This window comes from Pogoniulus pusillus, chromosome 10 (genome assembly GCF_015220805.1).
Source record: "Pogoniulus pusillus isolate bPogPus1 chromosome 10, bPogPus1.pri, whole genome shotgun sequence".
Lineage (NCBI taxonomy): Eukaryota > Metazoa > Chordata > Aves > Piciformes > Lybiidae > Pogoniulus > Pogoniulus pusillus.
The window spans coordinates 4,653,363-4,680,961 of NC_087273.1; the positions used below are offsets into that span (position 1 = coordinate 4,653,363).

Consider the following 27,599-nt stretch of genomic DNA (forward strand, 5'->3'; position numbering starts at 1 on the left):
CTGCTGCAGCCCTCTGAGCATCCTCCTGGCCCTGCTCTGGACACTCTTCAGCATCTCCACAGCCCTCTTGTCCCAGGGGTTCCAGAGCTGGCTGCAGTACTCCAGGTGGGGTCTCAGCAGAGCATAGGGGCAGAATCCCCTCCCTAGCCCTGCTGGCCACACTTCTGCTGCTGCAGCCCAGGCTCTGCTTGGCTTTCTGGGCTGCAAGTGCACACTGCTGGCTCCTGTTGAGCTTCTCCTCCAGCAGCACCCCCAAGTCCCTCTCCTCAGGGCTGCTCTCCAGCCACTCTCTGCCCAGCCTGGGAGTTGTGCTTGGCATTCCCCCCACCCAGCTGCAGGACCTTGCCCTTGGTCTTGTTGAACCTCCTGAGGTTGGCTTGTGCCCACCTCTGCAGCCTGCCCAGGTCCCTCTGGATGGATCCCTGCCCTCCAGCCTGGCTGCTGCAGCACACAGCTTGGTGTGGTCAGCAAACCTGCTGAGGCTGCACTCAGTGCCTCAGCCCATGGCACCCACAAAGATGTCAACAAAACTGGTCCCTGAGGGACTCTGCTTGTCACAAGTCCTCTTTGATGAGGATGAAATTGCTTTCTGGAGTACCCTTTGTGGGAGATCTGATGTGTGTGGCTAAACCAAATTGTTTGGACCCCCCCCCCTCAACTACTGACCTCTGACAACTGTGTGGATTTCTCTTGTCCTCAGCTCTCTGTGGTAGCCATAGGGATCAGCATCTACAGGACATCAACTGTTGATGTGCTCCTGAAGAAGCTGCTGGAAGATCAGAACTCCTTCCCCAATTTTGAACCTCTGGCATACTGGCAAATGCAGTTCAACAACATTGCTGCAGTCACTGTGTTTTTTGTCTGGATTAAGGTAACTCCATCCTAAGTCTGACATGGGAATGGAAGCAGTACTTTGAGTTTTCACATGGTAAATTCTTGGAGGTTTAAATTGATTGTGGAGGTGTTGGCTGCTGAGCAGGAGCCAGCAGTGCCCTCATGCAGCTCAGCAGGCAGCTGTGTGCTGGGCTGCAGCCAGAGGAGTGTGGGCAGCAGGGGGCAAGAGAGGGGATTCTGCCCCTTGACTCTTCAATATAAGGGTGGCCATCCAGTCCCAAACCCCTCTGTAGTCAGTAAGGGACATCCTCCACTAGATCAGGTTGCTCAGAACACTGCCACCAGTTCTGGTGTCCCTAGCAGAAGGAGGACACAGAGCTGTTGTCCAGAGGAGGCTTCTGAGGACAGGGTAAGGCTTCTGTCAGGGCCACTGCAGGAGTGAATGGGAACAAATGAAGGAGGTGTAAAAGGGAGGGTTCTGAAGGAGCAGGGGGCAGTCTAAGGGAGAAGGACATGGACCTAATGGAACAGGTCCAGAGGAGGCCACAAAGGATCCAAGGGCTGGAGCAGCTCTGCTGTGAGGACAGGCTGAGGGAGCTGGGGGTGTGCAGCCTGGAGAAGAGAAGGCTCCAGGGGGACCTTAGAGCTGCCTGCCAATGCCTGAAGGGCTCCTCCAGAAAGGCTGCAGAGGGACTTCCCATGAGGGTGTCTAGAGACAGGCCAAGTGGGAATGGTTTGGAGCTGAGGGAGAGCAGGGTTAGACTGGAGCTGAGCAAGAAGCTCCTCAGTGTGAGGCTGGTGAGACTCTGGACCAGGCTGTGGATGTCTCTTGCTTGGAGGTGTTCAAGGCCAGACTGGCTGAGGCCTTGGGCAGCCAAGTCTAGTTGAGAGATGTCCCTGCCTGTGAGAGGGGGTTGGAACTGGATAACCTTTAGGGTCCCTTCCAACCCAAGCCACCTTGTGACTCCTCTGGTCAGCTGCCTTAAGAGCAGGAGCTGGAACAGCCCCAGTGAGTCACCCTAACCCTTTTTGGCTCCTGCTGGGCTGCCCTGGGCCTCCTTCTGCACTAGAGCTGGACTCACAGCTCACCCATCACTACCACAAGTGGTTGCTCAGAGCCCTGCATATCTCCAAGGATGGAGCCACAACCACCTCCCCGGGCATCCCATTGCAGTGCTGCAGCACCCTCCAGGTGCAGAACCTGCTGGCCTGTGTAAGAAGCTGCCTTTTGACAAGGAGTTGCCTTCCTTGCCCTCAGAGCTGTGGTTTTCTCTCTTCACCAGCTCTTCAAGTTCATTAACTTCACCAGGACCCTGAGCCAGCTCTCCACCACCATGTCTCGCTGCGTCAAGGATCTCCTGGGCTTTGCCATTATGTTCTTTGTCATCTTCCTAGCCTATGCCCAGCTGGCCTATCTTGTTTTTGGCACTCAGCTCGATGATTTCAGCACCTTCCAGGCCTGCATGTGAGTACAAGAGGGAAACCTGCAGACTGTTTCTCAGAGAGTCCGTTGGGTAAATGGAGTTAAGCCAGCTCAGCACAGTCTGAAGCAGTGACCTCTCTCTAAATAGGCAGGTGTTGCTCAGCAGCAAAATGCCTTTCTTGGGAACATTTTGGGTTAAAAGCATCTCTGCTGTGAAATGGAAAAGAGGTTAGGTCAGTGAGGTTAAAAAGGGCAGGTCTTGGTCAATGGAAAGGCTACGTGGATGGTAGGGCTGGGAGGATGATGAGGGGACTGGAGGGCATGGCTGATGAGGAGAGGCTGAGGGACCTGGGGCTGCTTAGTCTGGAGAAGAGAAGACTGAGAGGGGATTTGATAAATGTTTATATATGTCTGAGGGCTGCCAGGAGAGGGGGGACAGGCTCTGCTCACTGCTCCCTGGGATAGAACAAAGAGCAATGGGTGTAAGCTTCCTCCTCAACACAAGGAGGAACTTCTTTACTGTAAGGGTCATAGAGCACTGAACAGGCTCCCCAGAGAGGCTGTGGAGTCTCCTTCTCTGGAGCCTTTCAAGGCCTGTCTGGATGTGTTCCTCTGTGATCTGTGTCAGGTAGCATTGTCCTGCTATAGTAGGGGGGGTTGGACTTGATGATCTCCTTGGGTCCCTTCCAACCCCTAACCTCCTGTGAGCCTGTGAAGTGGTGTGGCTTTTGTAGCAGGTAGCCTCACTTCTAGATGGGTTTTATGCTCAATGTGTTTTATGCTTACTGAAATGCTGTGTTCCTGCTGCTCTCTGCAGCTGCTGAACTCAAAATGAGTCCATCTGAGGCAGCCAACTGCAAATTGCTATCTGCTGGAGTCCAAGAGAGAGAAGAGACTTAATATAGCCTTGTTAATCAAATTTCCTTTATTGATTTGGTCCAACACAACTTGATTCTCACTGAGGTTATTCACCAGGTCGTTCAGTGACCTCTCTTCCTCTGCCTCCTTACATTGGAGCAGTGGTGCAAAAGGTTTCTTGCAGAGAAGCAGAGGACCTGGAAGTGTGAGGGACTTTTTAGGATGCCAGGTAGTGATGGGAGTAGGGAGAATGGAACTAAACTAGGGGTGGGTAGATTCAGATTGGATGTAAGAAAGGAAGAAGTTCCTTGCCATGAGAGTGCTGAGACACTGGCACAGGTTGCCCGGGGAGGTGGTGGAAGCCTCATCCCTGGAGGTTTTTAAGGCCAGGCTGGATGTGGCTCTGAGCAACCTGATCCAGTGTGAGGTGTCCCTGCCCATGGCAGTGGGGTTGGAACTGGATGATCCTTGAGGTCCCTTCCAGCCCTGACAGTTCTGTGATTCTATAAGTATGGTGAGGGTGCAGTACAGTGCCAGGCCTCTGCCAGCCTTGGCATGGTACAGACAGCTTCAGAGGGAGCGTGCTGGGCTTGTGTGTGGGCTGCAGGCAGGGGAAAGAGAGGGATGGGAGCTGGTCTTAAAGCTTCCCAGTGACAGAGGCTGGCCTCATTATCAGTTGTGACTGAAAGCCAGGAGTAAGCACCTTGGTTTTGTTGTGTGTGTGACACCTGACCATGAGCTGGGCTCGAGGAATTGATGCTGCAGAGCCTGCAGAGGACTTAGCAACGCTGCAGACCTCTCTGCTGCCCAACACAGCAGGGCTGCCAAGGCAGAAGTGTTGGAGAATTCTTGCACAGTTCCAGAAGCTTTTGGTTTTGGTTTTGGTTTTGGTTTTGGTTTTGGTTTTGGTTTTGTTAACTCCTGGATGTGTTTTGTTCTTTTTGTTTTTGTTTCTTTCTGTTTGGGTTGGAAGATTCACTCAGTTCCGCATCATTCTGGGAGACTTCAACTTCACAGAGGTTGAAGAAGCCAATCGAATTTTGGGACCAATTTATTTCACTACCTTTGTGTTCTTTATGTTCTTCATTCTCTTGGTATGTACACCTCTGTGAAGGGTGGGTTAGGTGGCTGGCTTGGGCATCTCTTCTTTGATTGCTGCAGCCTGAACTCTTCACTGCTGCTCACTGCACTTCTTTTGTCTTCATTTCAAGTAGGTTTGCACTCTGTTTGTTGTCACTCTCATGAGCCCCATGTTACACAGTCACAGAGTGGTGATGGGGATTGGAAAGGACCTCTAGAGATAGAGTCCAACCCTCTCCCTGCCAGAGAAGGGCAGGTTACACAGGAGCCCTTCTAGATGGGACTGGAAGCTCTCCAGAGAAGGAGACTTCACAGCCTCTCTGGGCAGCCTGCTCCCGGCCTCCAACACCCTCACACCAAACAAGTTTCTCCTCATGCTGAGGTGGAATTTCCTGGCTTCCAGTTTGTGTCCACTGCTCCTTGTCCTGTCACAGGACAGCACTGAGCAGAGCCTGGCCCCTGCTTCTTGCCCCCCTCCCTGCAGATATTTGTAGGCATTGATAAAGTCCCCTCCTCAGGCTTCTCCAGGCTGACCACCCTCAGCTCTCTCAGCCTTTCCCCCTAAGAGAGATGCCCCAAGCCCTTAAGCATCACTGTGGATTTGTAGTTTATCTCCTTTGTAAAGGCTTTTGTGCCTCTGGGCTGTGAGCAGTGCCTGGTTGGCAGCGCCAGGCAGCCCCTGTCCCTTGGTGAGGAGAAGCTGGCATGTCCTGCACAGCCTCCAGTCTCTCCAGCACTCCCATGCGTGGCTGTGCTCACAGCAGCCTAGGTCATACCTGCAGCCTGTCTGCTCAAGGAGCCTGGGTCACACTCACTGCATTCCTGAAGGCACCCTCCAAGGTCATCTTGGCCAACTCCCTGCAGCCAGCAGGGACATCTCCAACTGGAGCAGGTTGCTCAGGGTCACATCCACTCTGACCTTGAATGTCTCCAGGGATGAGGCCTCAATCTCAACCCTGGGCAGCCTGTGCCAGTCTCTCCCCACCCTCACTGTGCAGAGCTTCCTCTGATGTCCAACCTAACTCTGCCCTGCTCCAGTTCCAAACCATTGCCCTCATCCTATCCCCACAGGCCCTTCTGAACAGTCCTTCCCCTGCCTGCCTGTAGGTCCCTTGCAGATACTGAAGTGCAGCTCCCTGGAGCTTCCTCTTCTCCAGGCTGAGCAGCTCCAGCTCTCATCCTGCCTTCAGCCACGTTTGCTCCATATTCAGCTCCATGTTTCAGCAGTGCCAGCATGGCTCAAGTCCCCTCTGTGCTTTGGGCAGGGTCACTGAGGCTGATCTGTTCCCCTCTGTCTGAGCAAGTGACCATCCTCTCTTCAGAGCTGCTGGCACACATGCCAAGTGTCTGCCTTGAAGCTTCTTGGCTTCTCTCTTTAGTCTCAAATGCAAGCAGAGCTGTGACTTGGTAACAACCATGAGCTTGTGCTGGTTATTATGGGATGGACAGTTCACCCCGCAGGTGTTTCTGTGGCCAGCTCTTGTCACCTGGATTGATTTCCACTTGCCACCTGGGTATGTTTGGTCTTGAGCAATCTGCTCTAGTGGAAGGAGTCTCTGCCAGTGCCAGGGGAGGTGGAACCAGATGATCTCCAAGGTTCCTTCCAAGCCCAGCCCCTTCTGTGAATCTGATAGTAAGCAGGCATGGTTTATTGGCAATGCTATGCAGCCATCAGCCTTCTCTGGGCAGCAACCCTGCAGTTCTGTTAACAACCAGGAGCCTTCAATAGAAGCTGCTACGTTGCAGAGCTTCAGGTTTTGCTATCTCAGTGCCTTTTAAACAGCCCAGCATTTTCTCCTGGCCCTCTGAAACAACCTCCTGGTGTCTGAGGCTGCAGATGAAGCTCAGAGGAGGAGCAGGGCTAATGTTAAGTGAGCTTTTCCCTTTCTCTCCTGGGCAGAACATGTTCTTGGCCATCATCAATGATACCTACTCTGAAGTCAAATCAGATATGGCACAGCAGAAGGCAGAAATGGAGCTGTCTGACCTTATCAGGAAGGTAAGAGGAACCTTTGCATTGTCTGACATCTCCATCCTCACAGCTACCCTTGCTCTAGTGCTGTACAAACACTGCAGATACCCAGCTGTGAGCTCAGGTCAGCCAATCTGAGCTGAGTGTAAATGGAGTGGACAAAAAACCTTCTCTTTGCAATGCATGTTAGTCCTCTGAGGCTTCCTGCTGGGTGAGCAACCTGCTGAAGGTGATGCAGGATTTGTCTGCCTTGATCCATGGAGAAGCACTGAACTAACTGATGAAGCTAAAGTGCTGTCTGCTTTGGTCACAGAACTCCAAATTCTGCTGTTCCAGACATGAGGCAAATGTTGGCTCATGTCCTGGGAGCTCCCAGGGACAGGTTGTTGAAATCAGAGTTAAGAGCTTGACCTGAATCCCAGTTTAGGAAAAACACAGAATCATAGAAGGATGTAGACTGGAAAAGACCTTTAATACCATTGAGGCCAACCATTAAGCCATCACTTACCAAGTCCACCCTGTCCCTCAGCAGCAGGTCTGCACACCTTTGAAACACCTCCAGGGATGGGCAGTCAACCACCTCCCTAGAGAGCCTCTGTCAGGCTTTGACAAGCCTTTCAGGGAAGAAGTTCCTCCTGCTGGCCCACCTAACCCTCTTCTGGGGCAACCTGAGGCTGTGTCCTCTCATCCTGGCACTTGTTCCTAGACAGAAGAGCCCAACCCCCACCTCCCTCCAACCTCCTCTCAGGGAGCTCTACAGGGCAGTGAGCTCTGCCCTTAGCCTCCTCTTCTCCACACCAAACACCCCCAGCTCCCTCAGCTGCTCCTCCCCAGCCCTCTTCTCCAGACCCTTCCCCACCTTCCTTGCCCTTCTCTGCACCTGCTCAAGCTCCTCAGTGTTCTTCCTGCAGTAAGGGCCCCAAAACTGAACCCAGGACTCAAAGTGTAACCTCCCCAGTGCTGAGTCCAGGGACACAATCCCTGCCCTGCTCCTGCTGCCCACACCACTGCTGATGCAGGCCAGGCTGCTGCTGCCCTTCCTGCCCACCTGGGCACCCCCTGGCTCACCTCCAGCTGCTGTCACCCAGCACCCCCAGGCCTTTCTCTGCTGGGCACTTTCCAGCCACTCTGCCCCAAGCCTGCAGCACTCCTGGAGCTGTGCTGGTGGTAGTGCTCTGACCTGGCTGCAGAGCTGCACTGTGGTCAGATGTTCCCAGCATGAGCAGAACCTCAGAGTTAAAAACTTAAGAGGAAAATGAAAACTAAGAGCAGAGAAAAATGAGAAGTGCTGCTGTGTTGGGGTGAAGAGAAAAGAGTCATTCCTAAAGGTGAGGAGTGAGAGAGAAGCAAACTGCCTGCAGGAAGGTGGAGCTCTTTGGTCAGCATCATCTAAATCTCTACTTGAGCTGTCAGTGAGTACCAAAGGTGTCTTCCTGGGCCCTGCCTTGCTTCAGTGGGAATTGGATGGTGAAGGCCTTCCCTCCAGCTGCAAAGCTAAGTGTGTGCTGCTCAGTTAAACACTGAAGTGAAGAAGATGGATAAAGTGGAGGAAAAGAGAGGCTCCAGCAGGGCTTCTGGAACACTCTTGAGTGCTGCTGAGCACCAGCTGGTGGTGGCTGTGACCCAAAAAGTCATCAGAAATCCAAGTGCTGGGGTGTTATGAGAAGTCAACCACAGACTTTCACTCTTTGTTTGAGGGCTACAACAAAGCCATGGCCAGGCTGAGACTGAAGAAGACTGCAGTTGATGACATTTCAGAGAGTCTCAGGCAAGGGGGAGGAAAGCTCAATTTTGATGAACTCCGGCAGGATCTGAAAGGGTAAGGAACTGAGACTGCTCTGGAGCCATGGGATGAGTTTGGCTGGGGGAGCCATGGGATGGGCTTGGTTGGGAGAGCCCTGGAAGCTAACCCTGTGCAACCACTCTCTAAGTCTGCCAAGGCTGGGGCTAAACCATGGCCATCAGCAGCATATCTCTGCCTCCCTGAAACACCTCCAGGAATGAGCGGTCAACCACCTGCCTGGGCAGCCTGTGTCAGGCTTTCTGAGCCCTTTCAGTTAAGAAGTGTTTCCTTCATATTTCCATCTAAACCTCCCCTGGGGCAACTTGAGGCCATTTCCTATCATCCCATCACTGGTTCCTAGCCCAGCCCCCACCTGGCTCCAGCCTCCTCTCAGGGAGCTGTAGAGGGCAATCAGCTCTGCCCTCAGCCTTCTCCACACTGCACACCCCCAGCTCCCTCAGCTGCTTCTCCCCAGCCCTCTTCTCCAGACCCTTCCCCACCTTCCTTGCCCGTCTCTGCACCTCCTCCACCCCCTCAATGTACTTCTTGCAGTAGGACTCCAAAACTGAAGTCAGGCACAATCCCTGCCTTGCTCCTGCTGCCCACACCACTGCTGATCTAGGCCAGGCTGCTGCTGCCCTTCTTGCCCACCTGGCACCCCCTGGCTCATCTCCAGCTGCTGTCACCCAGCATTCCCAGGGCTTTCTCTGCTGGGCACTTTCCAGCCACTCTGCCCCAGCCTTTGAGATACTTAAGGTGAGGCTGGACAGGGCTGTAGTGCCCTGCTGAGTGCAAGGGGTTGGTCTGGATGAGCTTTGGAGGTCCCTTCCAACTCAACCCATTCTGCAATTCTCTGGAAGCTGAGCGCTGAGCCTTTGGTTAGCAGTGTTGTGAAGGGCACTGCTGGGGTCAGCTGAGTCTTTGGCTTGCAGGTGCAAGTCTGTCTGTGGTCAGGTGTTGAGCCAAGCCTTGCAGAGCACTCAGCAGCTGGAGGATGGCAGGTAAGGAGCTGCTCTGGCTGCCTTTGCAGGAAGGGCCACACGGATGCAGAGATCGAAGCCATATTTACCAAGTATGACCAAGATGGGGACCAGGAACTGACAGAGCATGAACATCAGCAGATGAGAGATGACCTGGAGAAAGAGAGGGTGAGCTCAGCACTAGCACTGGGCTGCCACCAGTGCCACTTGCCAGGCTTCTCCCTGTGCTGCTTTGCTGCCCCAAAAGGATCTCCTCATTTCTCTTCACATTCACTCTCACCCCTGCCTGGCTGAGCAGAACTGTAGGAAGGCAAAGGGGAGCTGATGGGAAGAGGGACCCTGACACCCATGTGCTGGTGAAAGGCTTCACATCCTGATTCTCTCCCTCTCTGTGCCTTGTGCCTCACAAAGGAGGACCTGGACCTGGACAGGAGCTCTCTGCCACGTCCTCTGAGCAGCCGCAGCTTCCCCCGCAGCTTGGACGACTCTGAGGAGGATGAGGATGAAGACAGTGGACACAGTTCCAGGAGGAGGGGCAGCAGCTCGAGTGGGGTTTCCTATGAAGAGTTTCAAGTGTAAGTTTCATCCTTTTGAGTGGGTTGGGTCTGCATGGTGGCTTTTGTCTGAGGGGGGCTTTCTTCCATGACTTCTGCAGCAGTCTCTCTGCTAACTGAGAGTGTTCCACCAACTCACTCACCCAGACTTTGCTGTGTGGTGCGTTTAAAGCTCTCAACACACTGCTTGTAGTAGTTTTCAACTAATATCTTGAAGTGGAAATACTTTGGAAAGGACACAGGGAATAACTGAGAAAACCAAAACCAAATCAAAACAAACACAAGCCCCCAGCAACCAACCAAAGCTAACCCTGCCCTTAAAAGCTGGGCACTGAAAAGAGAGGAAAAGGACATGGAAAAGGACAGGAAAAAGAAGGGCAGATGGTCATGGAAAAGGAGAGAGAAAGGAGAGCAAATGGTCATGGAAAAGGAGAGAGAAAGGTGAGCAAATGGTCCTGGGTAAAAGAGAGAGAGAAAGGTGAGCAAATGGTCCTGGGTAAAAGAGAGAGAAAGGAGAGCAAATGGCCATGGGGAAAGGAGAGAGAAAGGAGAGCAAATGGTCATGGGGAAAAGAGAGAGAAAGAAGAGCAAATGGTCATGGGGAAAAGAGAGAGAAAGGAGAGCAAATGGCCATGGAGAAGAAGAGAGAAAAGAGAGCAAATGGTCATGGAGAAGGAGAGAGAAAGGAGAGGAAATGGTCATGGAAAAGGAGAGAGAAAGGAGAGCAAATGGTCATGGAAAAGGAGAGAGAAAGGAGAGCAAATGGTAATGGAAAAGGAGAGAGCAAGGAGAGCAAATGGTCATGGGGAAATGAAGAGAGAAAGGAGAGCAAATGGTCATGGGGAAATGGAGAGAGAAAGGAGAGCAAATGGTTATGGGCAAAGAGAGAGAGAAAGGAGAGCAAATGGTCATGGAAAAGGAGAGAGAAAGGAGAGCAAATGGTCATGGGGAAAGGAGAGAGAAAGGAGAGCAAATGGCCATGGGGAAAGGAGAGAGAAAGGAGAGCAAATGGTCATGGAAAAGGAGAGAGAAAGGAGAGCAAATGGTCATGGGCAAAGGGAGAGAGAAAGGAGAGCAAATGGTCATGGAAAAGGAGAGAGAAAGGAGAGCAAATGGTCATGGGGAAGGGGAGAGAAAACAGAGGAAATGGTCATGGATAAGGAGTGAGAAAGGAGAGCAAATGGTCATGGGGAAAGGAGAGAGAAAGGAGAGCAAATGGCCATGGGGAAAGGAGAGAGAAAGGAGAGCAAATGGTCATGGGGAAAGGAGAGAGAAAGTATAGAAAATGGTCATGGAAAAGGAGTGGGAAAGGGAGAGCAAATGATCATGGGAAAGGAGAGACAAAGGAGAGCAAATGGTCATGGAAAAGGAGAGAGAAAGGAGAGCAAATGCTCATGGGGAAAGGAGAGAGAAAGGAGAGCAAATGGCCATGGGGAAAGGAGAGAGAAAGGAGAGCAAATGGCCATGGGGAAAGGAGAGAGAAAGGAGAGCAAATGGTCATGGGGAAAGGAGAGAGAAAGGAGAGCAAATGGTCATGGAAAAGGAGAGAGAAAGGAGAGCAAATGCTCATGGGGAAGGGGAGAGAAAACAGAGGAAATGGTCATGGATAAGGAGTGAGAAAGGAGAGCAAATGGTCATGGGGAAAGGAGAGAGAAAGGAGAGCAAATGGCCATGGGGAAAGGAGAGAGAAAGGAGAGCAAATGGTCATGGGGAAAGGAGAAAGTATAGAAAATGGTCATGGAAAAGGAGTGGGAAAGGGAGAGCAAATGATCATGGGAAAGGAGAGACAAAGGAGAGCAAATGGTAATGGAAAAGGAGAGAGAAAGGAGAGCAAATGGCCATGGGGAAAGGAGAGAGAAAGGAGAGCAAATGGTCATGGGGAAAGGAGAGAGAAAGGAGAACAAATGGTCATGGAAAAGGAGAGAGAAAGGAGATCAAATGGTCATGGGGAAAGGAGAAAGGAGAGCAAATGGTCATGGAGAAGGAGAGAGAAAGGAGAGCAAATGGTCATGGAAAAGGAGAGAGAAAGGAGATCAAATGGTCATGCGGAAAGGAGAAAGGAGAGCAAATGGTCATGGAGAAGGAGAGAGAAAGGAGAGCAAATGGTCATGGATAAGGAGAGAGAAAGGAGAGCAAATGGTCATGGGGAAAGGAGAAAGGAGAGCAAATGGTCATGGAGAAGGGGAGAGAAAGGGGAGCAAATGGTAATGGAAAAGGAGAGAGAAAGGAGAGCAAATGGTCATGGAGAAGGGGAGAGAAAGGAGAGGAATTGGTCATGGAAAAGGAGAGAGAAAGGAGAGCAAATGGTCATGGAGAAGGAGAGAGAAAGGAGAGCAAATGGTCATGGAGAAGGAGAGAGAAAGGAGAGCAAATGGTCATGGAAAAGGAGAGAGAAAGGAGAGCAAATGGTCATGGGGAAGGGGAGAGAAAACAGAGCAAATGGTCATGGAAAAGGAGAGAGAAAGGAAAGCAAATGGTCATGGGGAAAAGAGAGAAAAAGGAGAGCAAATGGTCATGGAAAAGGAGCGAGAAAGGAGAGAAAATGGTCATGGAAAGGGAGAGAGAAGAGAGTGCCAATGGTCATGGGGAAAGGGAGAAAATGAGAGCAAATGGTCATGGAGAAGGAGAGAGAAAGGAGAGCAAATGGTCATGGCGAAGGAGAGAGAAAGGAGAACAAATGGTTATAGACAAGGAGAGAGAAAGGAGAGCAAATGGTCATGGAAAAGGAGAGAGAAAGGAGAGCAAATGGTCCTGGAGAAAGGAGAGAGAAAGGAGAGCAAATGGTCATGGAGAAGGAGAGAGAAATGAGAGCAAATGGTCATGGGGAAAGGAGAGAGAAAGGAGAGCAAATGGCCATGGGGAAAGGAGAGAGAAAGGAGAGCAAATGGTCATGGAAAAGGAGAGAGAAAATGAGAGCAAATGGTAATGGAGAAGGAGAGAGAAAGGAGAGCAAATGGTCATGGAGAAGGAGAGAGAAAGGAGAGCAAATGGTCATGGGGAAATGGAGAGAGAAAGGTGAGCAAATGGTCATGAAAAAAGGAGAGAGAAAGGAGAGAAAATGGTCATGGGGAAAGGAGAGAGAAAGAAGAGCACATGGTCATGGAAAAGGAGAGAGAAAGGAGAGCAAATGGTCATGGAGAAGGACAGAGAAAGGAGAGCAAATGGTCATGGGGAAGGGGAGAGAAAACAGAGCAAATGGTCATGGAAAAGGAGAGAGAAAGGAGAGCAAATGGTCATGGGGAAAGGGAAAGAGAAAGAAGAGCAAATGGTCATTGAAAAGGAGAGAGAAAGGAGAGCAAATGGTCATGGATAAGGAGTGAGAAAGGAGAGCAAATGGTCATGGAGAATGGAGAGAGAAAGGAGAGCAAATGGTCATGGAGAATGGAGAGAGAAAGGATAGAAAATGGTCATGGAAAAGGAGTGGGAAAGGGAGAGCAAATGGTCATGGGAAAGGAGAGAGAAAGGAGAGCAAATGGTAATGGAAAAGGAGAGAGAAAGGAGAGCAAATGGTCATGGGGAAAGCAGAGAGAAAGGAGAGCAAATGGCCATGGGGAAAGGAGAGAGAAAGGAGAGCAAATGGTCATGGAGAAGGAGAGAGAAAGGAGAGCAAATGGTCATGGGGAAGGGTAGAGAAAACAGAGCAAATGGTCATGGAAAAGGAGAGAGAAAGGAGAGGAAATGGTCATGGGGAAAGCAGAGAGGAAGGAGAGCAAATGGCCATGGGGAAAGGAGAGAGAAAGGAGATCAAATGGTCATCGAGAAGGAGAGAGAAAGGAGAGGAAATGGTCATGGAGAAGGAGAGAGAAAGGAGAGCAAATGGTCATTGCGAAAGGGAAAGAGAAAGAAGAGCAAATGGTCATGGGGAAAAGAGAGAAAAAGGAGAGCAAATGGTCATGGAAAAGGAGAGAGAAAGGAGAGAAAATGGTCATGGGGAAAGGAGAAAGGAGAGAAAATGGTCATGGAAAAGGAGAGAGAAGAGAGTGCCAATGGTCATGGGGAAAGGGAGAAAAGGAGAGCAAATGGTCATAGGGAAAGGGAGAGAGAAAGGAGAGCAAATGGTCATGGAAAAGGAGAGAGAAAGGAGAGCAAATGGTCATGGGGAAAGGAGAGAGAAAGGAGAGCAAATGGCCATGGGGAAAGGAGAGAGAAAGGAGAGCAAATGGTCATGGGCAAAGGGAGAGAGAAAGGAGAGCAAATGGTCATGGAAAAGGAGAGAGAAAGGAGAGCAAATGGTCATGGAAAAGGAGAGAGAAAGGAGAGCAAATGGTCATGGAAAAGGAGAGAGAAAGGAGAGCAAATGCTCATGGGGAAGGGGAGTGAAAACAGAGCAAATGGTCATGGAAAAGGAGAGAGAAAGGACAGAAAATGGTCATGGAAAAGGAGTGGGAAAGGGAGAGCAAATGGTCATGGGAAAGGAGAGACAAAGGAGAGCAAATGGGCATGGAAAAGGAAAGAGAAAGGAGAGCAAATGGTCATGGAGAAGGAGAGAGAATGGAGAGGAAATGGTAATGGAAAAGGAGAGAGAAAGGAGAGCAAATGGTCATGGAGAAGGAGAGAGAAAGGAGAGCAAATGGTAATGGAAAAGGAGAGAGAAAGGAGAGCAAATGGTCATGGAGAAGGAGAGAGAAAGGAGAGCAAATGGTCATGGGCAAAGGGAGAGAGAAAGGAGAGCAAATGGTCATGGAAAAGGAGAGAGAAAGGAGAGGAAATGGTCATGGAAAAGGAGAGAGAAAGGAGAGCAAATGGTCATGGGGAAGGGGAGAGAAAGGAGAGCAAATGGTCATGGAAAAGGAGAGAGAAAGGAGAGGAAATGGTCATGGAAAAGGAGAGAGAAAGGAGAGCAAATGGTCATGGGGAAGGGGAGAGAAAACAGAGCAAATGGTCATGGAAAAGGAGAGAGAAGAGAGTGCCAACGGTCATGGGGAAAGGGAGAAAAGGAGAGCAAATGGTCATGGAGAAGGTGAGAGAAAGGAGAGCAAATGGTTATAGACAAGGAGAGAGAAAGGAGAGCAAATGGTCCTGGAGAAAGGAGAGAGAAAGGAGAGCAAATGGTCATGGAGAAGGAGAGAGAAATGAGAGCAAATGGTCATGGGGAAAGGAGAGAGAAAGGAGAGCAAATGGCCATGGGGAAAGGAGAGAGAAAGGAGAGCAAATGGTCATGGAAAAGGAGAGAGAAAATGAGAGCAAATGGTCATGGAGAAGGAGAGAGAAAGGAGAGCAAATGGTCATGGGGAAATGGAGAGAGAAAGGTGAGCAAATGGTCATGAAAAAAGGAGAGAGAAAGGAGAGCAAATTGTCATGGGGAAAGGAGAGAGAAAGGAGAGCAAATGGTCATGGAAAAGGAGAGAGAAAGGAGAGCAAATGGTGATGGGGAAAGGAGAGATAAAGGAGAGCAAATGGTCATGGAAAAGGAGAGAGAAAGGAGAGCAAATGGTGATGGGGAAAGGAGAGATAAAGGAGAGCAAATGGTCATGGAAAAGGAGAGAAAGGAGAGCAAATGGTCATGGAGAATGGAGAGAGAAAGGAGAGCAAATGGTCATGGAAAAGGAGAGAGAAAGGAGAGAAAATGGTCATGGAGAATGGAGAGAGAAAGGAGAGCAAATGGTCATGGAAAAGGAGAGAGAAAGGAGAGAAAATGGTCATGGAGAAAGGAGAGAGAAAGGAGAGAAAATGGTCATGGGGAAAGGAGAGAGAAAGGAGAGCAAATGGTCATGGAAAAGGAGAGAGAAAGGAGAGCAAATGGTCATGGGGAAAGGAGAGAGAAAGGAGAGCAAATGGTCATGGGCAAAGGGAGAGAGAAAGGAGAGCAAATGGTCATGGAAAAGGAGAGAGAAAGGAGAGCAAATGGTTATGGAAAAGGAGAGAGAACGGAGAGCAAATGGTCATGGAAAAGGAGAGAGAAAGGAGAGCAAATGGTCATGGGGAAAGGGAAAGAGAAAGAAGAGCAAATGGTCATTGAAAAGGAGAGAGAAAGGAGAGGAAATGGTCATGGATAAGGAGTGAGAAAGGAGAGCAAATGGCCATGGGGAAAGGAGAGAGAAAGGAGAGCAAATGGTAATGGAAAAGGAGAGAGAAAGGAGAGCAAATGGTCATGGAGAATGGAGAGAGAAAGGAGAGCAAATGGTCATGGAGAATGGAGAGAGAAAGGAGAGCAAATGGTCATGGGGAAAGGAGAGAGAAAGGATAGAAAATGGTCATGGAAAAGGAGTGGGAAAGGGAGAGCAAATGATCATGGGAAAGGAGAGACAAAAGAGAGCAAATGGTAATGGAAAAGGAGAGAGAAAGGAGAGCAAATGGTCATGGGGAAAGGAGAGAGAAAGGAGAGCAAATGGTCATGGAGAAGGAGAGAGAAAGGAGAGCAAATGGTCATGGAGAAGGAGAGAGAAAGGAGAGCAAATGGGCATGGAAAAGGAGAGAGAAAGGAGAGCAAATGGTCATTGCGAAAGGGAAAGAGAAAGAAGAGCAAATGGTCATGGGGAAAAGAGAGAAAAAGGAGAGCAAATGGTCATGGAAAAGGAGAGAGAAAGGAGAGAAAATGGTCATGGGGAAAGGAGAGAGAAAGGAGAGCAAATGGTCATGGAAAAGGAGAGAGAAGAGAGTGCCAATGGTCATGGGGAAAGGGAGAAAAGGAGAGCAAATGGTCATGGAGAAGGAGAGAGAAAGGAGAGCAAATGGTCATGGAGAAGGAGAGAGAAAGGAGAGCAAATGGTTATAGACAAGGAGAGAGAAAGGAGAGCAAATGGTTATAGACAAGGAGAGAGAAAGGAGAGCAAATGGTCCTGGAGAAAGGAGAGAGAAAGGAGAGCAAATGGTCATGGGAAAGGAGAGAGAAAGGAGAGCAAATGGTCATGGAGAAGGAGAGAGAAAGTAGAGCAAATGGTCCCTGGTCCTGTCATGAGCTCCTTGTGAGTGTGCTTTTGCTCTGCAATGCTAGATCTCCATTTTGGTTCCTGCTAGCACCATGAGCTGAGGGAAGCCTTGAACAAGAACCAGCAGGTTCTTGTGAGGATGCCCTGACAGCATAGTGCAGGACCTGCTTTTGACCCACTCTGCTTTCCCCTTCTTGCTTTTGTGGACGTTATGCCTTCCTGGGCAGTGAGCCGCACGCCAGTTAGAAGTCAGAGGCATGCTTGCATGTCAGTGCTGTCCCACCCTTCCCTGCTGTGTGCTGATGTGCTGCAGTGAGCTGGAGCTGTCAGCTCCCTGAAGCTGAGCCTTGTTGCCCTCAGCCTGATGAGGCGAGTGGACCGCATGGAGCACTCCATCGGCAGCATCGTCTCCAAGATCGACGCGGTCATCGTCAAGCTGGAAGCCATGGAGAGGGCCAAGCTGAAGAGGAGAGATGTGCTGGGCAGGCTGCTGGACGGAATGACAGAGGTAAGAAAGGTCTCACAGCCTTGCTTGTGGTGAGTGACTTCTTCCTGCTAGGGCATGGTGGCAAAGCTGAGGCGAGCCCCTTGGCGATGGCCAAGTGATCTCGGGGCTATGTGAACAAATCAGGGCCTTTGCACAATGAAATGGTAGAGCCAGGAGGGTGCAAGGTTCAGAGAGGAGAAGCAGGCCTGTGTCACACTGAGGGACCAGCACATCAAAACTCCTGACACCAAAGACCTTGGTGCCTGTTGGGATGAATCCAAAGCTTTTCCTGGGCTGGCTTGTTAAAGCCTAGGGCTCAGCACAGCAGCCCCACACAGCTGCCTGCTGCTCTTCTCCCATGCAGGGCAGATGGGAGCAGGTCACCTGTCACCAACCTTCTGTTGCCTCCATTCTGCAATCTTTTCTTTCTTGGGAGCCCTTTGGAAGTGGCCAGTGACAAATATGACTTCTGTGCACAGTAGAAGCTGTGTCAGCCTCCTGCTGAGGCAAGACCACGCAGCACTCTGAATCGTAGAATCAGTCAGGTTGGAAGAGACCTCCAAGCTCATCCAGGCCAAACTAGCACCCAGCCCTGCCCAGTCAACCAGACCATGGCACTAAGTGCCCCATCCAGGCTTTGAACACCTCCAGGGACAGTGACATTGAAGAGGTGAGTGAAATGGGCAGACCTCAGCTGCCCTTTCCCAGATGAAAAGGGCTGTCACTCCTCCAAGTTCTGTTTCATTCTTGAGATGGGGTTTCCATACAGGTGTGGGTGCTCTTCTCAGAGTGTTTTACATCTCTGGAGGTGGCTTTTAGTATTAGCAGCTGTGTTTTCACAAGCAAAGGGGAGAACCTGGGGGTGCCACACCACTGCAGAAGCTGTTTGGTCTCCACAAGCCTATGGAAACACTTGAGGAATATGAGGGTGCTGAAGGGCCTGGAACATCTGATGAGAGCCCTGGGGCTGGTTAGCCTGAGAGAGGAGAAGGCTGAGAGGGGATCTGAGCAATGCCTATCAATAGCTGAAGGGTGGGGGGCAAGAAGCAGGGGCCAGGCTCTGCTCAGTGCTGTCCTGTGACAGGACAAGGAGCAATGGCCACAAACTGGTAGCCAGGAGGTTCCACCTAAACAGGAGGAGAAAGTTGTTTGATGTGAGGGTGCTGGAGGGCTGGAGCAGGCTGCCCAGAGAGGCTGACAGGACAAGGAGCAATGGACACAAACTGGAAGTCAGGAAGTTCCACCTCAACACGAGAAACTTCTTTGGTGTGAGGCTGCTGCAGGCCTGCAGCAGGCTGCCCAGAGAGGTTGTGGAGTCTCCTTCTCTGGAGGCTTTTAAAACCCACCTGGATGTGTTCCTGTGTGCCCTGCCCTGGGTGTCCCTGCTCTGGCAAGGGGGAAGTTGGACTGGATGATCTCCAGAGATCCCTTCCCACCTCTACCATTTTATGAGTCTAAGAAGTCCCTATTCACCATTCTTAACTGGTAAGCCATGGAATCCACATCAGCATCAGCTGCTTTGGAGCTCTGCCCAGCTGCAGAGAGCAGCCACCTTTGGGCTGTGTTACAGAACTGCCCTGCTCAAATCCTTCCAGCTTCATCTTTTTTTCCCCTTTCCTTTACACTCGAACTTTTGCCCCCCAGATGCCCGAATCTGGAGCTGCCCTCTGAACCTTTCCCTGTTTCCTGCCCTTGGACTGCAGTTTAGAAGCTGCACTTCCAGCCTGTGCCTTTTGCCCCCTCTAGGATGAGAGCCTGGGCCGTGACAACGAGGTGCACCGGGAGCAGATGGAGCGGCTGGTGCGGGAGGAGCTGGAGCGCTGGGAGTCGGACGACGCCGCCTCCCAGCTGAGCCATCGCCTGGGGACGCCCCTGGGGCTGAACCAGCGCTCCAGGAGCTCCAGGCCCTCCTCCTCCCAGTCCGATGGAGTGGATGGGGCAGGAGGGAACGGAGGGAGCAGCATCCACGCGTAGGGGTGACTTGGCAGGTCGCACTCGGGTGGGTACGACGCCAGCGACCGCACAACTCTGTTGTCCTCCAGCACGGGGGGCAGCACAGCACTGAGGCCAAAGCCAAGAGCTCCTGGAAGGTATCCTCAGACCTATGGTAGCCTTGAGGCACACTGAAGTCACCAGCCTGGGTTTGGAAATGAAAATCCAGGAGAGGGAATGGCAACCAAGCATGACAGCATCTTCCTGGGCAGAGTTTTGGCTCCATGGTCTGAGGGCCAGGGACCATTTCCACAAGGGCAGCAGCAGCAGCAGCACACTGTGAGCTGGAGCTGAACCACTCAGGTGGAAGGCTGGGGAGGGTTTTGCTTTCTGCTGGCAAAGGAGGGAAATGCTTTTTTGCAAGCAGCTTCTTTTAAAAGCTGGCATCAGTGCAGCGTCCCCTTGGCTCCAGTGGCTGCCACTGGGCACAGAAAGCAGCACAGTTCTTCACCTGGGGCTTCTGCCTGGCTTCCTGCTCTCATTTCCCCCCTGGGTCAGAGCAGCTGTGGGTCTCCAAACAGATAAAAGGGCACTTAAGCTTGCGCAGCTTTAACTCTCAGTATTCCCCACTAGAAGCTGTGCCTGGGATGTGGCTTTGCATTTCACCAGTGGTCCTGATGGGGTGGTTGAGAGCTGTTTCCTCTCACCCTCTGGCAGGACAAGGAGCAGTGGATGTAAGCTGCAGCACAGGAGGTTCCACCTGCTTCATGACTGTAAGGGTCACAGGGCACTTGCACAGGCTGCCCAGAGAGGTTGTGGAGTCTCCTTCTCTGGAGCCTTTCAAGACCTGTCTGGATGTGTTCCTCTGTGATCTGTGTTAGATTGTGTGGTCCTGCTCTGGCGGGGGGGAAGTGGACTTGATCTCTTTGGGTCCCTTCCAACCCCTAACATCCTGTGAGCCTGTGACCCCACTTGGCCAGGCCTTACTGAAGGTGCCCATGCTGGGGTTTTGTGAGCAAGTGTTCCTGAGAGCAGCATTCCACAGGAGGAGAAGAGCTTGAGACTGGAGGAAGAAAGTGGTGAGTGGGGGATGGGGAGACACTGGCACAGGTTGCCCAGGGAGGCTGTGGCTGTCCCCTCCCTGGAGGTGTTGAAGGCCAGGCTGGATGAGGCCTCAGGCATGTTGTGCTGGTGGGAAGTGTCCATGCCCATGGCAGGGGGTTGGAACTGGATGCTTTTGAAGGTCCCTTCCAACCCACCCCACTCTGAATCTGTGCAGCTAAGATGCTCTTTAGAAGCAGCCCCCTCCTTGAGCTGCACTGACAGCTTGGGTATGGTAGGGCAGGGACTGACAGTTGGGCAGATCAGCTCTGATCAGCTCTGTGCTGTGCAGGCAGCACTTCCACCTGGCACAACTGCCTGGAAAACACAGAGCTCCATTTCAGCTGCTTTCCTGCTGCACTGCAGGATGGCCTTCCTTTGGGAAGCTGTTTGTGGTGTAACTCCTGAGGGTTGTCATTTCCTCTGCTGTCCAGGTCCTAGAAGCTTTGTGTTCTGAAGGCAGAGGCAGAGCTGGAAGGTGCTTGAGGCCCAGTGGCTGCAGCTTAGGCTGGCAGCAGGTTTCCACCTGTGGAATGTGGCTTTAGGAGGGAAGCTCTCAACTGTGCTCTTCCCCTAAAGGAGGCAGCTGGCCTGTCTTTGGTGGCCCTTGGAGTTGGTGTGCAGGCCAATGGAAACCTCCATACTCAAACCCATCTTAGCTGTGAGTAGGGCACAGAGGGAACATGCAACTACCCCTGTGGGGATAAGGCTGAAGGAGCTGAGGATGTTCTGGCTGGAGATGCTCTCACTGCTCTCTACAGCTCCCTGAAAGGAGGTTGCAATGAGACTGGTGTTGGCCTCTTCTAAGTAACACTGAGAGGCTGGAGCAGGGCTAGACAAGGGCAAGAAAGCTGGGGAAGGGTCTGGAGAGCTGGGGAGGAGCCGCTGAGGGAGCTGGGGGTGTGCAGTGTGGAGAAGAGGAGGCTGAGGGCAGAGCTCATTGCTCTCTGCAGCTCCTGAGAGGAGGCTGGAGCCAAGTGGGGGGGGTTGGTTTTCTGCCCCATCTCAGGTGATAGGAGAGAAAATGCCCTGAAAGTGTGCCAGGGGAGGGTTAAGTTGGAGAGGAGGAAAAGTTTCTTTGCTGCCAGTGTTCAGGGATTGGCACAGGCTGCTGGTGGAGTCCCCAGCTCTGCAGCTGTTCCAGAAAGGTGTGGGCACAGCCCCCGTGGCCAGGGTGGTGCTGGGTTGGAGTGGATGATCTCAGAAGGCTTTTCCAACCACTCCTGTGCTGAGACAAGGCCCTGCTGAGGAGAAAGGAAGCAGAGCTCAGAGCTCTCAGTGTGCTGGCACCCAGCTCAGCTTTGCTGGGCACCAGCTCTTGCTCCTCACCATGGAGATGGTTCTTCCTACCATGACCATGGAGCTGTTTCTTCTGACCACGTTTGCATTCCCAGCTGTAGCCGAGGTCTGCTTCCTGTACCCTGTCATTACTTGATAACAAACTTCACTTTGAAGTGCACTTAGCGCCCATGGGCTGCCCCTGGGCCTTGCAGCAAGGGCTTGGCCAGCTGCTAAATGGGCCAAACGTTTCATTGTCTCCTTTGCAGCTTTAGCTTCTGATTCAGCACTTACTGCACAGGTAAGGCCTTGCCTTAGTCATGTCCAGGCTGACCTGGAAGCATTGATCTGTAAAGCTCAGCCCTTCACCTCCTAATAAACGTTTTCTGCCTGCACAGCAAAGGTGGTGCCAGGCAGCTGGGTGGTTTTGAAGGGAGCTTGCAGCAGCCCACATCTGCTTTGTGTCTGCTCCTTCTCACTCCTCTTCCTTGATCATGTGAAAAGGGAGCATGGGGTGGAAAGGAGCAGAGCTCTGGGCTCAGCCTGCTGCTGCTTTTGCCCAGACTGGCTTTCTTGACCACTTACTGCCCCTTCCTGCAGGCATCCTAGCCTGGAGCTGCAGGAGCAGGGCAGGAATTGTGTCCTGCATTCACTGAGGGTCAGTTTTGCAGCCCTTACTCCAAGGGGTACAGTGAGGGGGCTGGAGCAGGTCCAGAGAAGGGTACCAAAGCTGGAGAAGGGGCTGGAGCAGGGAGAAGCACCATTTAAGTTGGTGGGGATCAGTGCCAGCTGGACTTGTACAGCAGGGAAAGAGACAAACAGGGCAGGAGCCAATCGAGCTGAATGATGGGGCTGGGAGCAGCATTTGAGCTGCCCCTGCTTGGGCTCCTGAGCTGTGGGGCTTAGGCAGTGTCTGGTGACTTTTCACCACCAGCTCTGTCACAGCAGCACAGGGGCAGCTGCAAACCTCCTTCCTCCAAAGAGCAGCCTCAGTGCCTGAGGGACAGAGTGGGCAAAGCCCCAAAGCAGTGAGGCCACTGCAGGGAGCTGCCCTTGCAGTGCCAAGAGGGCAGCAGCGCTGCCAGGGGCATGAATGCTGGGCATGCCCTGGGGGAAATCCTCCTGGCAGCACTTCAGAAACCTCTCCAAGCACCAGTCCTGAGCAGCTCTTCTGCCAGCACTGAGCCCTCTAACAGCCTGGGACAAACACCTCAGCCACCACTTGTCCCTTTGTCTCCTGCAACTTCTGCCCCTGGATGGCACCAACCTGTCAGGGAGTGCCTGGGGCCAGGCCCTGCTGCTCACCAGCAGCTGACCCCAGTACAGGCTTCCTCGAGGCCCTTTTGGGAGGGTAGGAGAAGGTGTCTTGAGCCATGACCCTCCTGCCACGCTGAGTAGCTCCTGTGGGACCCATCCTTGCTCTCAAAGGGCAAAGGAGAGCAAGAGAGAAAAAGAAGATGCCAACTTGTGCACAAGCAGCTGCAAACAGAAGGAGTCTGCAGCAGCTCCTCACAAACAGGTCCTGAATTTATTGGTTATTCCCCAAAGGAAAGGCCTCACACACAGGGCAGGACCAGGAGGGAGAGAGGCAGGTGGAGAGTGGGAAGCGAGAGGGAGGGGACAGAAGCCGAAGCAAGGGCACTGCAGCCAGGCTGTGCCTGGCAGGTGCAGAAGGGAGCTGCAGCTCCGTGGCAGTGAGGCTGCAGCTGTGGCAGCAAGGGCAGCTTGGGCACAGGGCACTGGGCAGCTTCAGCACAGGGGTCAGTGCTGCCCAGCCCAGGCTGGGTGGCAACAGTGCTGCTTGGGCACCAGAGCTGCCTCCTCTGCTTCTGGGCCTCAGCCATGGCCTTTGCTGTGCCCTGGGCTCCTGCTTTGGTTTGCTAATGGCAAAGGCTCTTCCCTCCCCTCCTGGGGCTGGGCTTGGTTTGGTGGAAGGCCTGAAGAGCCCCAGGGAACCTGGAGCAGCTCTGCTAACCCTCTGCAGGCCTCGGACCTGGCTCAGGGCTGGAGATGAAGGCTTTGGGCACATCCCCTCTTACTGCAGCAGCCTTCTCCAGGGCCTGAAGCAAAGCAGAGCTTCCTGCTCCACAGCTTGGGGCTGCTGCTTCCACGGATGGCTTTGGACTGCAGAGTGCCCAGCAGCACTCAGGTGCCTGTGCCATGCCTTGCCCATGCCTTGGCAGTGGGAGCAGCCTCCATGCAGGAGCAAAGTGTGCCCAGTTGTAAAGCAACAAAGGCCACAGCAGCTCCTCTGCCCTCACTGGGGCCTGAGCCCCTGCTCACCTGCTGCCTTGCAGGAGCTGCCCTAGGAGCAAGGCAACAGATTGGTGCCAGGCCAGGCCCTTGTGCAAGCAGCTAGAGGCAAGCTAGGGGCCTGGGGCAAGTGGTCCCTTGGGCTGGGCAGGCAGCTCTGCCATGGGGCCCTGGGCTGGCACCAGGGCAGAACAGGGGCTGGGGCACTGCAGCCTCTAACGCTCTGCTAAGCCTCTGGCACAGCCCCACTAAGCCCCACTCCAGCTCCTTCCTCCCCCTCAGGGCTCTGAAGCACAGCTTTCTGGGCACAGCCAGGAGGCATCTCCCCATCCTCTGCAGCCCAGCTCCAAAGTGCAGCTCAGGCCTGCAGGCTGGGGGCAAGGAGAAGGCCAAGGCCAGCATGGGGAGAACAAGCCCTGAGGGCTGAGTCTCTGCCCCTGGCCCAGTGAGCTTGGTGGGGACAAGGCAGAACAAGCACGGTCCTCCCTGCCCTGCCCAGAGCAGCTGCTCCCTGCCAGGCACTGAGGCTTTGCAGCAAAGGGAGCCCCAAGGGCAGCCCCTTAAAGGCAGCAGCCTGGCAGCCCTGCACTGCCAGGGGAGGACACAGCAGAGTTCCCTGCTGCTGGAGCCCAGGGCGGAGCTGCAGCAGCTGCTGCTGCACACCGAATCCGGGCATGCAGACCTTGGCTGGCAGCTCTGCACTGGCCCTTGTCCTGAGCCTCACAGCCAGCAGCAGCTGGTTGGCAAAAGGGGCATTGCTGCCAGGCATGCAGAGCTGTGCCCCCAGCCTGCAGCTCCCTGGCAAAGAGACCTGATCCTGTCCCCAGGCACCATTGTTCTGGGATGCCATCCTGCTCTGCACCACTGCCACGGCTCTGCCAGAGACAGGGGCTAAGGCACACTGTTAGAGACGAGGATGGCAGCACACTGCTGGCACACCACAGCAGCAATGTGGGCACAGAAGGTGGCACCTCACAGAGCACACAGAGGCCCTGGCTGCTGCCTTCCCTGCCACTGCCACCTGCAGAGCTGCCATGTCAAACATGCAGTGGCTGGCAAGGGACAAAGGCTTGCACACAGCTGATTGTGCCCTTCCCTTGGCAGGCTCCTGAGCAGCTGTGCCAATCCTGTGCTCTGGCTGAGGCACAGCAGCTGAGCACTCTCCCACACGGAGGATGCCCTGCGCTGGCACAAATCCTGCTGCTGGATACTCACCAAGAGCACCGAAGTGCAGGCAAACATCTCAGTGCAGAGGCTGCGTCCAGCCCCTCCGGGCAGAGAAGCAACTCCACCCTGTGTGAGCTCTGCAGGCTCACAGCAATGCCAAGCCCCGCCCAGGGACCCAGCGCTGCTGCCCACCCCCTATCACTGCCAGGGCCAGCAGCGGCTGGGCAAGGAGTGAGGCAGAGGAGAGGAAGAGCTGTACCCAGCCCCCTCTGCTCACTTTGCCACCCCAGCTGTGCTGGGCTCACATGAGCCAAGCCCAGCAGGATTCCAGGTGCCACAGTTGGAGAGCTCAGGGCCTGTGTGTGCAGGACAGCCTGGCAAGGAGGCCCAGAGCAGAGATAGCTTCAGCAGTGCCCCTGCAGCACCCCAGGCTTTGCCTGGTGCTCAGGACAGTAGCTGCCTGGCAAGGACAAGAGGAGAGCTTGGAAAGCAGCCAGGCAGAGCATGGCACTGGTGGTCCTGAAACAGAAGGCTGGTGGGTGGGTGGGTGCTGCTGAGGCTGCTACTCGCCATCTGAGGAGCCAGGACACCCAAGGTGGCATCTGTCCTGGCACAAACACTTCTCTGGTGCCTTCTGCTGCACGCTGTGGGATGCTGCACGGATGAACCACGGAGGCAGACGTCCTTCTCCCGGGCACTTCCTCAGGTGTGATGATTGTTCTGCTGGTTCTTGAGAGTAGAAATGTTCACAGACCATGAATGCATTCAGCCATCGGCAGTTCATTGCACTTTGTCGTTTCAAAAGGGAGGTGCCACTGAGGCTGAGGCTTTCCTCCGTCTCTTCTCTCTCGGGGCAGCAAAGAGCTCCCCTAAAAGCACAGTACCAAAAGTGTTTCCAGTGTAACCAGATCCCTTCCCTGTTCTTTTGCCTTGCAGGTGCTTTGTATCCAACAGCTCAGGAAGTCAGAATGCTTCTGAGGCTTCAAAAGTGCAAAGTTCCAGGTACTGAAGCACCAGTTAAGGAGTGTTGGTTTCCATCCTCAACCACTGCAGGCCCTGCCTGGTGTAGTGCAGCAGCTCCCTGAGGCTGCTGGTGAGAGCCAGGGGGCCGCTGGCTGTGCTGAGCTCAGCAAAAGCCTCTGCAGAAAGGGCAGGGAGAGAGAAAAGCTTTGCTGGGTGTCACACCAGAGGGAGCAGCCAGGAGTGGCACCAGCTGGCACTTGGCCCATCCTGACAAAGCAGGGAAGGTCCCAGGCACACAAAGTAAGGCACAGAGACACTCACTGAGCCCCTCCCCACAGCCTGCCTCGGGGAGGACACTGAGGCCCTGTGGCAGCTGGGCAGCAGTCTGGGTATGCACGGCCCAGGCCCTGCTGCATGCTCCCCCCAGATTCTAAGCAGGCCCCATCTGAGCACTGCCTGGGAGCTGTGCCTGCACTGCTGCCTGCAACCCCATGGGCACCACAGGCTTTCAGCTGAGCAGCTGTGCCACCCAGCACAGCTGAGAGTGGAGCTCTGGGCACATCAGGCAGCTTGAACAGAGTCTCCCTACCCTGCCTCCATCTGCAGGCCTCATGACAGCACTGGCAGCAAGCCTGCACAACAAAGAGAGCAGCAGCAACTGCAGGAAACACTGCTGGCAAATGCTGGGCACCTGCCCAGCAAGGAGCCCAGTGCCAGTGCTGCTCAGCTGCTGTGCCACAGAGAGCTGCCAGTGTCACTGTGTTCAACACAAAAGCAGCTGCAGGTCTGGCAGACAAACTGCCCCACAGGCTGCAGCCCAACAGGCTGCTCTGAGAAGGCGAAGCAGCTCCCAAAAGCCAAGTACCCAGAGGGAAAACCCAACCCCACTCCTGCTTCTGACCTGGAGCCAGCTGCCTGGGCACCTGCTCTTGGTCCCTCATCCCTGAGCTCTCAGGCACAGCAGGATGCCAGGACAAGCTCTGAGCTGGAACCCTCAGCACTGGAGCAGCAGCAGAGGCTCTGCAGTGCTTTGCTCTCCAGGGGTGCTGCCTGCAAGTGCATGCACAGAAGCACAGCAGGCAGCAGAGGGAAGCCAGAGGGCAAAAGCTTACCCTTGTTCTTCCTGGCCAGGGCATCAGCCTGCTCCCAGAGCTCGCAGGCCTGCAGGATGTGGGAGGTGATGTTGACGTAGGCAGAGGTGATGGTGGGGACGTTCCCAGGGACTGTGACCGTAGAGCCGGTGCTGTTGCCGCCGGAGCTGCTGGCGTTTGATCCTGGCTGAGGAGTCCCAGAACCAGCAGGAGAGGGCATTGGAGAAAGAGGAGAAGGCATTCCTGTGCTTCTGCAGGAGGAACAAACACCATCAGGAGCAGCTCACATCAGAGGGAAAAGTCCTGCCACAAGACTGCCTTATGCCAGGAGCTCTCCAGTATCACTCAGGTCTGCAGTGTGGGAGAGAGGGTTGGGAGCTGGAAAGTGTTCAGCTACACAACCAATGGTTGTCCCTTGAGTGCAGGGCAGGGGTTTGGAAGTGATTTGGGGCTTTTAAGGACTCCACAAAAGAAGAGGTGAGAGCAGAGATCAGAAAGGGCCTCTCAGGCACTGCCAAAGTCTGCAGCTGCCTGGGGAAGCCTCCAGCAGCCTCTCGCAGTGCTCTCTCCTCATGGCTTCCATTGCAGCCCCCTGAGCTCCCCACACATGGTGCTGGAGCTGCCTGGCAGCTGGAGCTGTCTGACAGTGACCTGGGGCTGCTGTCCCATCAAGTGCCAAGGGGCCTGTGACAGGAGCAAGATGAGCACAGCAGGGGCTGTGCCACGGCACAGGGACAGCACCTCCCTGGCTCCTCTGAGCTGCTCCTCTGCAGGAGATCTGCTCTGCTTGCCAGGTGGCAGCTCTGGAGCTGGTGGCAGAGCAAGGCCAAGCCTTTGCAAGGAGAAAAGGCAGCAGAGAGAGAGCAGAAGCACTGCCAGCCCCCAGGCACTCGCCAGGCTCTGGATGGCAGCTCTTACCTTGCAGCACAGGGAGAAGCTGCTGGTGCTGCTCTGCAAGGACTCTGCAGCAGGGA

At 53.5% G+C, this 27,599-nt stretch overlaps 2 protein-coding genes across 4 annotated transcripts in view; one reads left to right on the forward strand and one right to left on the reverse strand.

The window, feature by feature from the left end:
- The window catches only part of PKD2 (polycystin 2, transient receptor potential cation channel), a 34,314-nt gene extending 12,761 nt beyond the window's left edge, over positions 1 to 21,553 (forward strand). Inside the window, exons 7-15 of the mRNA XM_064149574.1 lie at positions 701 to 871; positions 2,118 to 2,299; positions 4,089 to 4,209; positions 6,096 to 6,194; positions 7,865 to 7,986; positions 8,981 to 9,098; positions 9,342 to 9,505; positions 16,714 to 16,861; positions 18,587 to 21,553. Of these exons, the coding sequence (XP_064005644.1) occupies positions 701 to 871; positions 2,118 to 2,299; positions 4,089 to 4,209; positions 6,096 to 6,194; positions 7,865 to 7,986; positions 8,981 to 9,098; positions 9,342 to 9,505; positions 16,714 to 16,861; positions 18,587 to 18,814 (1,353 nt within the window). The 3' untranslated portion in view covers positions 18,815 to 21,553. The remainder of the gene's footprint in view (positions 1 to 700; positions 872 to 2,117; positions 2,300 to 4,088; positions 4,210 to 6,095; positions 6,195 to 7,864; positions 7,987 to 8,980; positions 9,099 to 9,341; positions 9,506 to 16,713; positions 16,862 to 18,586) is intronic.
- A 593-nt stretch (positions 21,554 to 22,146) lies between these two features.
- AFF1 (ALF transcription elongation factor 1) overlaps positions 22,147 to 27,599 on the reverse strand; it is an 87,690-nt gene continuing 82,237 nt past the window's right edge. For all 3 annotated transcript variants that reach the window (XM_064149571.1, XM_064149570.1, XM_064149572.1), the window contains 3 exons: positions 27,544 to 27,587; positions 26,647 to 26,876; positions 22,147 to 25,710 (listed from right to left, as the gene is read on the reverse strand). In XM_064149571.1, coding sequence (XP_064005641.1) covers positions 25,589 to 25,710; positions 26,647 to 26,876; positions 27,544 to 27,587 — 396 coding nt within the window. In that variant the 3' untranslated portion in view covers positions 22,147 to 25,588. The remainder of the gene's footprint in view (positions 25,711 to 26,646; positions 26,877 to 27,543; positions 27,588 to 27,599) is intronic.